Below are 11866 nucleotides of genomic sequence, written 5' to 3'. Positions count from 1 at the left end.
AACTTCACCTCATGCGAATCTTATACAATTTGTCAAAGAACAAAATTTGTCTCCAAGTTAAGAAATGCCCATAGATGGTTCTTGTGTAAGAGTAGAACCTGTAGTTTGGATTCTGTTGCTCACTTTTCAGATTCTGTTTATGTTTCCATATTAATGGGACATGTCAGCCACCATTGTTGGGGGAATTAAAAAAAATTATTTATTCATGAGAGACACACACAGCGAGGCAGAGACACAGGCAGAGGGAGAAGCAGGCTCCACGCAGGGAGCCCGACGTGGAACTCAGTCCTGGGTCTCCAGGATAATGCCCTGGGCTGAAGGCGGCGCTAAACCACTGAGCCACAGGGGCTGCCCCCATTGTTGGGGAATTAAACATAATTCCAATTTATAGTCCTAGATGTGACCTTATTTGCTTTTTAAATATCCTTTATAACAATTTCCATTTGTTAATCTGGCCTACCTGGCACCTAGGACCATCATATCTCAGGTCTCCTCAGTAAAGACTGATCAGGACTTGATTTTTTAAAAAGGTTTTATTTATTTATTTGAGAGAGAGTGTGTGAGAGAGAGCATGAGGAGAAAGAGAGGGAGAAGCGGACTCCGTGCTTAGCATGGAGCCAGACACGGGGCTCGATTCCAGGACCCTGGGATCATGACCTGAGCGAAAGGCAGACTTAACCAACTGAGCCACCCAGGCATCCCTGATGTTTTTATTACTGTAATGAGACAGTACATCATTACTGTAATGGCTCAATTTCCAAATTCCCTTAAAGCTAGGTCACCCTTTGTGTTTTGTTGTTTCCCTTGCTATAAGTTGTGTTGACATATGCTCAAGATCAGTCTGTCTTAGAAATTTGTCTTTTACCACACTTTTGTGCTTAAAATCCTAAATCCTTGCCATAGCTTACCAGTTCCCTCTCCACCAGTCCCCACCTGCATCCCCATGAAAACAGCTTTGCCTACCTTCTTTTTCTACCCTGATTTCTCCAACCCCATCCATCACCCTTCGTTGAGAGTAATGTGCTCCACTGTTTTGCTTAGCTAACTCCTGTTCATCATGTCTTCAGTGAAGCCTCCCTGATCACCTAGACCAGGTAACTGTCCCCACTGGATAGACCCACAGCTCTGTGCACTTGCCTGTATACCACTTGCCAACCTTGCCCTTATTTGGTATCCACCTTTTCAACCACACTTAGAGCTCTATGAGAGCAGGTCTTGTAGATTCCTTGGGTACTCTGGATACCTATCTTCTGGCACTATGACTGGCCCAAGGGTAGTGGGCATGCAGCCAAAAAGGAATTTGGGAAAAACTCTGTCATGAAGCCCATAGATTCCAGGGGAGTTGGTTGTGAGAGCAGAACCAGCCCTACAGTCTCACTCCACTGTCAATGCCCTCCAGCCAAGGATTAGCAGGAACACATCTTATAGTCTTATTACTTACTGCACCAAGGGAGAATGTACATGAGGAATGATAAGCCTTCTCAATAAGAGGATGTTAGAAAGTATTTACTGTAGGATTTGGGTTGTATTAGGTGATTTTAGGGAGTGTCTAAGGGATTGTGAGATTTGCTCTGGATTAGATGCCACCAGAGAGTGCGAATAATTCTGTGATGGTCACCATTTTTTAAAAAAAGATTTATTTATTTTAGAGAGAGCGAGCACACAAGCAGGGGTGGGGCAGAGGGAGAAGAAGAGAATATCAAACAGACTCCTTACTTAATGTGGAGCCCAATGCAGGGCTTGATCTCTTGACCCTGAGATCATGACCTGACTCAAAATCAAGAGTTGGCCACTTAACTGACTAAGACACCCAGGAACCCCTAAGATGATTAGGCGTCTTAATAATCTTATCTATAAGGTAGAAGGAATGAAGTGGGGCTAGGGCAGCCCGGGTGGCTCAGTGGTTTAGCGCTGCCTTCAGCCCAGGACGTGATCCTGGAGACCTGGGATCGAGTCCCACATTGGGCTCCCTGCATGGAGCCTGCTTCTCCTTCTGCCCATGTCTCTGCCTCTCTCTCTCTGTGTGTCTCTCATGAATAAATAAATAAAATCTTTTTTTTCTTAAAGTGGGGCTAAAGCTGTAATTGGTAAAGAAATATTGTCACTCATATTAGCCAGGATAAGAGGAATTTGGTGATTTTTGTGGTTTCAATAATGTTTGTGTTTTTGTCTGTGTTCAAATGTGATTAAAGAATGATCTTGTTTTTGTCTTGATTATCACAGAGTGGTTTTGTCTGATGTTGATAACCCATGAAATCATTTATGTTGAACAGGTGAATACCAAGGGTCAGCTCCTAGGAACACCAAATCTTGACTGATAGAAATGGGCCAGTTCCTAGCTGTCATGGGCTGCTTTTCTTTTTCTTTTTCTCACCATCTTTCTATTCCCACCTTGGATCTCTGTTATTGACATTAAGAGCCCTGGTAGAGAAAGCCCAATTGGCCAAGCTTAGGTCACACACCTGCATTCCTTGATTGTCCTGGATCTATGGGAGAGTATCAGGTATAAGCTGGGGTGACATTCAGCCAGGATACATCATGTGACATATTAAGTTCTTAAAATAGAGAAATACATCCCAGCTGGTTGGTAAGTAGGTGATGCCCCTCTCCTGGAATGCTCAGGAATACATACAATGCAGTTATTAAAGGGTTAAGGCCTGGGCACCTGGGTAACTCAGTGGTTGAGTGTCTGCCTTCAGTTAAGGGTGTGATCCAGTCCCGCATCAGGCTCCCTTTGAGAGGCCTGCTTCTCCTTTTGCCTGTGTCTCTGCCTCTTTCTCTCATGAATAAATAAATAAAATCTTAAAAAATATAAAAGGTTAAGGCCTGGCCCTTCTAATTAGGCTGATGTTCCTTCCTGCTCCACTGTTCAATATTTTGAATATAAACTTTGGGTGAAAGACAATCTTCAGGGTAGCATTTATTCCTCTACTATCACTGATCCTGAGATGGGAAAGGTAATCCCCAATAGAAAACCAGAATAAAAAAAAAAACAAAAAACAAAAAACAAAAAACCCAGAATACTTTGAGCAAAGAGGAAGGAATGCTGGGTGGTCAAATGAGAATACACATGTCCAATACAGTGTTCATTATTAAATGTTTGGTATTGGATGGACAGATGGACACATGGATGAAAATACCTAATAGGAAGAAAGAAATCATGCAGATGACAAGTTACATCACCCCATCACACATGGGGGGAATGTAATCTCTTCACTCTGGAGGACAGGATATCTAAAACAAATTCTTCTTCCTCTTAATTTCTTTTTGGCAGTTCCCCAATGCGGTTCTTGCCTGCACTGAGGGCATGTTAACCAGCTCTGGTGCTGGGTTCAGGAGCTGGACCTGAGGCTGTGGCTCCTTTGTGAGGTAGCCTCAGTGACAGGGGTACTATGAGGCAGGGGCTACCTCACCCCAAACGGGCTGAGTCAGGCATACCAGTCCTGCCCTCCAACTCAACTAACACCACCTGCTCACCTAAGCTTCGTCATGTTGCTGCCACTGCTGGGAGCCTGTGTTGTGGTGGGGCCATTCCAGGGCCCTGAGTGGGAGCCTGTGCTGGGCCTGCTCTCTGAGGATCACAGCTGTAGGGACCCTCGGTGTTGTGGCAACCTGCTGGTGCTCTGCCTCTTTCTGATCTGGCAGGTCCAGCATTATTGGCAGCAGATCACCAGGACCCATCCCAGCATGAAGAAGGTCATCAAGGTGAGGGGATCCCACACACCTCCTTCCCTCAGCACCATGATGGTCTCATTCACTTATTACAAGGACCCTGTTCTAAGCCCTATGTACCAGAGATGAATCACATGGGGGAACTTAAGACTGGTCAGGGAAAGCATCACCAGGCCCCAGATCCATCTGTCACCCTGGTCTCTCTCCCTCACTCCACACATTCAATCCATCTACAAGTACTATGGGCTCTATTTGCAAACCATATCTCATCTGATCACTTCTCAAAACTTCATCACAGCCACCTCGGCAAAGCCTTGCTCATATCTCACCTACACTGTAGCACTGCTTTCTGCCTGGTTCCTGTGGCCTCTCTCATCCAAGCACAGACAATATTCCACTTGGCTAACAGAATGACCTTCTTTCTTTCTCTTTCTTCTTTAAAATTTTAATCCAAGGATGATACACATACACAGATTATATGTGTATAGATCAATGAATTTTTACAAACTTAATACATCCATGTGCAGCACCCAGATTAAGAAATACCACTACTGCAGGCCAGAAGCTTGCAGTCAGAACTATGCTGATTCCTAATAACCTAGGCTAATTTTGCCTGTATGAAATCATATGGTAGGTATTCTTTTGCACCTGGCTTAACATTATACTTGTGAGCAAGAACTAACATTTAAAAATAGATCATAGCCCTTTGCCCTTCAAAATCCTGCAATGGCTCTTACCAATATATATTCCCTGTCAAACTCAGAATAAAATTCAAACTCCTAAGCATAAATCCAAGGCCCAGCATGATCTGTCCTACATTCCTCTCTGACCTCATCTCCTAGCACTCTTCATCACCTGTTCCATTCTTGGCATAGGGACTCCCTTTTTTTTTTTTTTTTAAAGATTTTATTTGTTTGTGAGATACACACAGAGAGAGGCAGAGACATAGGCAGAAGGAGCAGCAGGCTCCCTGACAGGAGCCCAATGTGGGTGGGACTTGATCCCAGGATCCCAAGATCATGACCTGAGCTGAAGGCAGATGCTCAACCACTGAGCCACCCAGATGCCCTGGCATAGGGACTCCTTAATGTTCTTATGCATGACCTTGTTCTGACCTCTGGGCCTTTGCACTAACATTTCCTCTGCCTTCAGTGCTCTTTCTTCAGATGTCACTTGGTTGCCTATTGTTTCATTCAGGTCTCCAGTCAAATGTCACCTCCTCTGAGAGGCTTCTGTGACCAGCCTGTCTAAAGGAGTTAACTAACTTCATACCCACTCTATTTTTATTTCCATCAGAATAATACCTAACATGTTGTATACTTGATTATTGTATCTTCCATGTCTGGAAGATAGCTCCTGACAAGGACTTTGTCTTGGTTCATGCTGGTAACCCCAGCATCAAGAATAGTGCCTGGCCTGGAGTAAACTCTTTGTCTTTCTTGATTGAATGCCCTAAGGGAAGTGATTCCCTCTTTTCTGAGCCCTAGCATCCTCATCTGGATATTGGATTATAATTCTAATCTGTGAGCATTAGATGAGACAATGTGTGACCAAGGATTTTGCTTCTCCATTCTTAACAACAGGTGCCACTGCAGAAGTGGGCAGTGCCCTCCACGAGACATGACACTTGTTTCAGGATGACCCGTGAATTCTTCAGCCTTAGTGATTTCAGTGGCCTGGATGCTCATGTCCAACAATGGGCACAAAAGAAGAGACATGAATACAGGAGGAGCCTCCAGGAATCATGGAACCAATACCTGCTCTCTTGGCAGCACCCACGTCAGGGTTCATCTTGGGATTTCTGCACCCCCTTTGAGCCTTTCTTTTGCACCACATCCTTTTCAAGCACCTGTATGCTCTCTCAGGACAGTTCTTGGGAAGCATGGCAGGTACCCTGGTGTCTCAGTGATGAGCAGACTCACCTGATTTGCAAGCCACTATCCTCACCCTTGGACAGGTACCAAAGGATGGAGCAGCTGCTGGTCCACTCCCAGGAAGAATTGATGCCACTGGAATCTGTTGTCAGCATGAGGTCTCACCTCAAACCTATGATTTTAGCCACCTCTCTCTCAAGCCTCCCTTCGTCTCAGAGGCTGCAGTTCTCCTCCAGAGACTTCTTGCCTGATCCTTCCAACCAACAAGTGGGAATGTCCACCTGGAAGTCCTGGGGCTGCTCACAAAAAACCTGGGTACCAGAGAGGGAGAACCACATGCTAGTCAGAGAGGCTCTAGAGTGGGGAAGCCAGACAGAGAGTAGTGGGGAAGATACTTGGGAGATTCAAGCAACTGTGGGGCAACTCCCAATGAACTTTGAGATGGAGGATGATGCAGAAACTAAGGTCCTGGAGTGGAGAAGCCAGAGACTAGTAATAAGTAAAACTGATGGAGATATCCTGACACTAGGGTCAAAGAACCAGGACCAGATGGGAATTGAGAATAGAGCCAAAATTCAGGAACTAGGAAATAGAAATGAGAGGGAGGCTGAAGGTGAGAATCCTGAAACCCAGGCACATATAGTAGAAAAACAGAAACAGTTAAGATGTAAAACTGATGCAGAGACTCAAACGCTAGAGTGGAGGAACCAGGATAAGAGTAGAAATGATGATGCTGTAGAGATCCAGGCATTTGAGAACAAGAAAGAGGCCAGAGAAGAGAATGAAGGAGAGACCCAGGCCCAAGGATTGGGGAAGCAGGACCAGACTGGAAGTGAGGATGGTGAGGAAAACCAGGTGCCCGGCTGGGGAAAACAAGACAAGATTAGAGATGATACTGGTATAGGAATTCAGGCACAGGAGTGGACAAACAAGGTCCATGTTGGAGGTGAGAATGATATGCAAACCCAGGTATCTAGGAGGGAGAACCTGGCAGAAGTAAAACAAGAAGAAGGTGTGGAGACCCAGGCCCTGGGGTGGGAAAAACAGGAATCCATTGGAAGTGAGAATGTTATAGGGATCCTGACCCCAGGGTGGGGAAAGCAGGATCAGGGTGGAAGTGAGAAAGCTGGGAGGATCCAAGCATCTAGGGAAGAGATCTGGAAACAACTAAGACATGAACTTTTAGTGGGTTGGAGAAACCAAGGCCTGAGAAAGGGGGAGGTTACTGGGGAAACCCAGTTATCTAGAGGGAAGAACCTCAGGGAGATAAGACAGGAGGACTGGGTAGTGATCCATACAGCATGGTGGGGAGACGAGAGACCGGTAGCAAGTGAAATTGACAGATGCAAGATATCATATTGGGGGAATCAGGTTCAGATTGGAGGCAAAATGGACAGAGAATGTGAGATATCACGTTGGGGGAATCAAGATCAGATTGGAGGCGAAATGGACCGGGAACGCAAGATACCATGTTGGGAGAATCAGGATCAGATTGGAGGCAAAATGGACAGAGAATGTGAGATATCACGTTGGGGGAATCAAGATCAGATTGGAGGCGAAATGGACCGGGAACGCGAGATACCATGTTGGGAGAATCAGGATCAGATTGGAGGCAAAATGGACAGAGAATGTGAGATATCACGTTGGGGGAATCAAGATCAGATTGGAGGCAAAATGGACCGGGAATGCGAGATATCATGTTGGGAGAATCAGGATCAGATTGGAGGCAAAATGGACAGAGAATGTGAGATACTATGTTGGGGGAATCAGGATCAGATTGGAGGCGAACTTAGAGCAGAAACTCAGGCACCTGAGAAAAGAGACCAGAGAAAAGGTGGAGATGAGGACGATACCAATACACTAGCTCCTGAGGAAGAGAGTCAGGGACAATTAAGATGTGAAACTCACATAGACACCCATCCACCAGAGAGGAGGAACCAGGAACAGTTTGAAGATGAGAATAGTATAGACATTCAGGCACTAGAAAAGAGAAATAGAAGGGTTAAAGATGAAGACGGTAAAGAGATCCAGGAACTTGGAGAAGAAAACCAGGGGCAGTTAAGCAGTAAACATAATGCCAAGATTCACACACCCATGTGGGAAAATCAGGAATACATTAGAGGCAAGGATGGTGCAAACACCCAGGCATCTGAGGCGGAAAACGGGGGAGAATTGACAAGTAAAATTGATGGACAAACTTATTCAGCAGAATGGAAGAAAGAGGGGCAGGTTGGAGATGAAAATGGTGCAGAAATTCAGGTTCCAGAGAAGACAAGTCAGAGAGAAGCTGGAGGTGAGGATTATACAGACGCCTGGGAACCTAGAGAAGAAAACCAGAGCCAGTTAAAAGGTGTTATTGATAGAAAGACCCATTTATCAGAGTGGAAGAACCAGGAGCAGCCAGGAGGTGAGAATAGAACAGAAATTCAGGCTGGAAGTGAGGATGCTGTAGAGAACCAGAGGTCTGAGAGAGATAACCAAGGACGGTTAGCTAGGGAAACTAGAGAGAGCCACTCATCAGGAAGGAGCAATGGGGAGCAGACTGGAGGAAAGAAGGAGGAAAATCAGACATTGGGGAAAAGAAGCCAGAGAGAGGCTGGAAGTGAGGATAATGGAAAGGTCCAGGGACTTAGGGGAGGGCCCCAGAGACTAATAACAACCAAAATTGATGAAACGAGCTGTTCATCAGAGTGGAAGAACCTGGAGCAGGTGGGAAGTGAGCATGGTGCAGAGACTGAAATACAAGGGAAGAGAAACCCAAGAGGGACCACAGGTGGTGATGGTACAGAGACCCAGGCTCCGGGGGGAGATTACCAGGGACAGGTAAGAAGTAAAGTTGATGGAGAGATCCGGATACAAGGGCCAGGGAACCAGAACAAGGATGGAGATGAGGATGCTGCAGAAATCCAGGGTGTACGGAGCCAGAGAAAGTGCAGAGCTGAGGCGGCGGCGGGAGGTCCTCATATTCCAAGGGGAGGAAACGAAGAGCAGGTCAGAGAAAAAGATGCTGCTAAAGGTAGTCTCCTAGTTGACTCTTTGGAGGGTGAGGGGTCTCCAGCCATCACTGGCTCCGGGCATGAGGCCATGGCACAAGAACCACCAGACACCTCTGCTCTCTGTCCTGAGATGAAGCCTCTCCCCAGTTGGAGTCAACTCTCCCTGCAAGCCAGTGGGGAGGGAAAGCATTTGGTCAGCCAGAGCATGGCCTCTGCCAAGAAGCATAGAGCGGGGGTCAGTCTAGCCTTCCAGCAGGCCTCACCTGAACCCTGGAGAAGCCAAAAACAGGATAAAAGGGTGGTGGATCCAGGGAAGACTGCTGGCCTGACTCAGCAACTCCAGAACTTACAATCTGGAGAATTTCTGGCTGCACCCCTGGGCCTGCCCTCCGCCTGCTCCTCTGTCTTATGTGGCCGAGCCCCTCAAGCTGCCACAGCTCTAGCGGGTGCTCCCACTGTCCTCACTGTCCCGCCCAAGGGGCCAATCCTCAAAAAGAGTCAACAGCTCCTCCTGGAGTCCCTCATGCGATGGAAGATAGTACACCTGAAGTGGGGCTTCCCCCAGAGGATCCTGGAGTCCCATTTGCTCTTTAACTTGTTAGAACCGTGCCCACTACCCCTTGCTGGCGTGAGGCTCCCTGGATTATACACAGCCCGTGAGCTCCAACAGCAGCAGGAAAGACATTTTGAGGCCCAGGGCTTCAGGCCAGGTCTTAAGTCAACTGAGAGATCCCAGAGAGTTCAGCTCCCAGAAAGAAAAAGCCCAAAACTTCCCACCCAGGACACAGCTCTGGAGAAATGTGGGTCACACCAGTGTAAGTCCATGGGCATTTCCATCCATTCTGAAAAGCCTGGGAGAGTCAGGCCACCAGGAGGCACTAGAGAACCACTAGATGTCCAGGAAGAGGTTCCTCCTAGAGCCAAGGCTGCTGCCGCTCCCAGGAGGAGCTCTAGGCCTGCAGCACAGTCTAGGAGCTGGTGTGGCCCAGAGCTGCCCAGTGAGAACAGCAGAGACAGGAAAATGGTCGGGCCAGGAGCCTCCCAGATGGTAGAGATGGCTCCCTGCAGAGGGAGGACCTCATACCCCAGGACGGGCCATGACCACTGGAGGAAGGAGCGCATATCCCAGGAGGCCCCTAAGCCCCCCAGTCTCAAATGTCAGTGGCCTACACATGGGAGAAGAGGAAGCCTGGAGGCTGCCAGGAGCAGCCAGGCTGGGCAACAGCCTTCCTCCTGTTTCACAAACACCTCCAGCTTCAAAGATAGTCTCCACTCTGCTGCAGCAAGGTTGAGTATGACCCTTCTAAACAAGGTATCCTGCTCCTCACACCTGGCCAAGCCTCGGCACTCAGCTCCCAACTTGAGCCTGAGGGATCCTGATCCTACCCTGCTTCCCAAATTGGGTGACCAACATACACGGGATGGCAGCAGTGGAGTCCATATTTCTCTGAAGAGAGACCTTCAGCCACCAGGTCACTACTGTGCCGAGGCCACTCTTCCTAAGACAGAGAGTTTCCGGGGTCAAGGGGAACCTGAGAACCTAAATGGAGCTCCACAGAATGCATCGATCCCCCAGAAGTTTGGTTTTGTGAAGCACTGGAGATGTTTTCTGCTCCAGCATGGCTTTAGAAAGTAGGCCACAGGCCCAAGGTCCTCAGAACACATAAGAGAAGGCACAAGAATGGTCTGCTCACCCTAAAAGCTTCTAATAAAATAGATTATTTGGGCCCAGTTGGGGTTCTCATATTTCTGGCATATATTTTCTGAGTGTCCCCTTTTGGAGGTTGAGATATTTTGTGGGTGGGGTAGAAGCTATTCTACGGTATTGAAGGTTTTGGGAATGTGGGTCAACCCAATGTCATCATCTCCTTAACATGTTCCTTTCCCTAGCCCCCCACAGTAGGTTTACTGAGGTTTCTATCATGGATCTGTCTTGCCCTGGTCCAAGATAATTCTGATTGAAGTAGGGATACTCAAATTGAGCCTCAGCTGCTTGTGAGGAGGGGTGGCGATCTGCACTTAGACACTGTCTTTTAGTCACAAGGAAAGGAACTGATCACGGGGCATCTTCCCACCTGGAACTCTGCTGCCCATGAACATACTTCATGGAAAAAGCATCCCTCCTACCACTTCTCAAGCACTGTCAACCATTATTACTTGTTGTCTTGCCTGTCCCACCAGGGAGACATCCTGGACCCAATTATTTGTTTTAATCAAGCCTGAAACTTTTGAGCCAAAAGACATTATGTCTTATGACATTCCCATAGGCAGCTTCAGCATGTGGAGGTAGATTCACAGAGTCCAGATCAGTGAGTGCTGGAATTGGGAATTTTTTTTTTTTTTTTTTTTTTTTTTTTTTTTTTTATTGGTGTTCAATTTACTAACATACAGAATAATACCCAGTGCCCGTCACCCATTCACTCCCACCCCCCGCCCTCCTCCCCTTCTACCACCCCTAGTTCGTTTCCCAGAGTTAGCAGTCTTTACGTTCTGTCTCCCTTTCTGATATTTCCCACACATTTCTTCTCCCTTCCCTTATATTCCCTTTCACTATTATTTATATTCCCCAAATGAATGAGAACATATAATGTTTGTCCTTCTCCGACTGACTTACTTCACTCAGCTGGAATTGGGAATTTAATTCAGGTTTTCTCCCTCCCTCTCCTCCATCCTCCCTTCCTCCTTTCCTTTCTCCTTTCTTTTCTTCCCTTTTATTTAACTTTCCTATTAACTCATTGTAAAACCCATACATGCTCATCATAGAGAGTTTAGAAAATTCAGAAAAGGAAAAGTAATCCATAATCCTATTACCTAGTTACTGCTTTGATGTTTTTCTTGCTATGCATTGCTGCCTGCAAAGGTGTTTCCATAGCAATTAATGCCTACGTCTACTACAGCATTTATACTGTGATAGGTAGGCTCTAAGAAGACTTCCTTTTTTTTTTAAATTTTTATTTATTTATTCATGAGAGACACAGAGGCAGAGACACAGGCAGAGGGAGAAGCAGGCCTCCATGTAGGGAGCTAGATGCGGGACTCGATCACGGGTCTCCAGGATCACGCCCTGGGCTGAAGGCGGTGCTAAACTGCTGGGCCACCAGGGCTGCCCTCTAAGAAGACTTCCAATGCTCCCTACCTCCCAGCATTCATGCCCTTGTATATTCTCTCCTTGCCTGTAGATTGGATCTAGTGCCTGGTTTCTGACAGCTAGGATACAGCAGACATGATGGAATGTCACTTCTGAGAATAGGTTAGAAAGTCTGTAACTCCATCTTGGTCATTTCTCTAGTTCCTTTGCTTGCTTCCTGAGGGAAGCCATCCTCC

General features: G+C 46.9%; 1 protein-coding gene across 2 annotated transcripts; it reads left to right on the top strand.

The window, feature by feature from the left end:
* The first annotated feature begins 3422 nt into the window (after window positions 1–3422).
* On the top strand, window positions 3423–10288 carry LOC112666969 (uncharacterized). Of its 2 annotated transcripts, XM_049115794.1 has the most exons (3): window positions 3423–3705; window positions 5256–6917; window positions 7032–10288. In XM_049115794.1, the coding sequence occupies exons 1-3, from the start codon at window positions 3490–3492 to the stop codon at window positions 10176–10178; spliced, it is 5025 nt and encodes a 1674-aa protein (XP_048971751.1). In that variant the 5' UTR covers window positions 3423–3489; the 3' UTR covers window positions 10179–10288. The 2 variants fall into 2 exon arrangements, with proteins under 2 accessions (XP_048971751.1, XP_025314222.1); XM_025458437.3 differs by having other exon boundaries at window positions 5256–10288.
* Window positions 10289–11866: the final 1578 nt, after the last annotated feature.

This window comes from Canis lupus, chromosome 10 (genome assembly GCF_003254725.2).
Source record: "Canis lupus dingo isolate Sandy chromosome 10, ASM325472v2, whole genome shotgun sequence".
NCBI lineage: Eukaryota > Metazoa > Chordata > Mammalia > Carnivora > Canidae > Canis > Canis lupus.
Note: the sequence above shows the minus strand (reverse complement) of the source record. Positions and strands in the feature narration are given on the sequence as shown.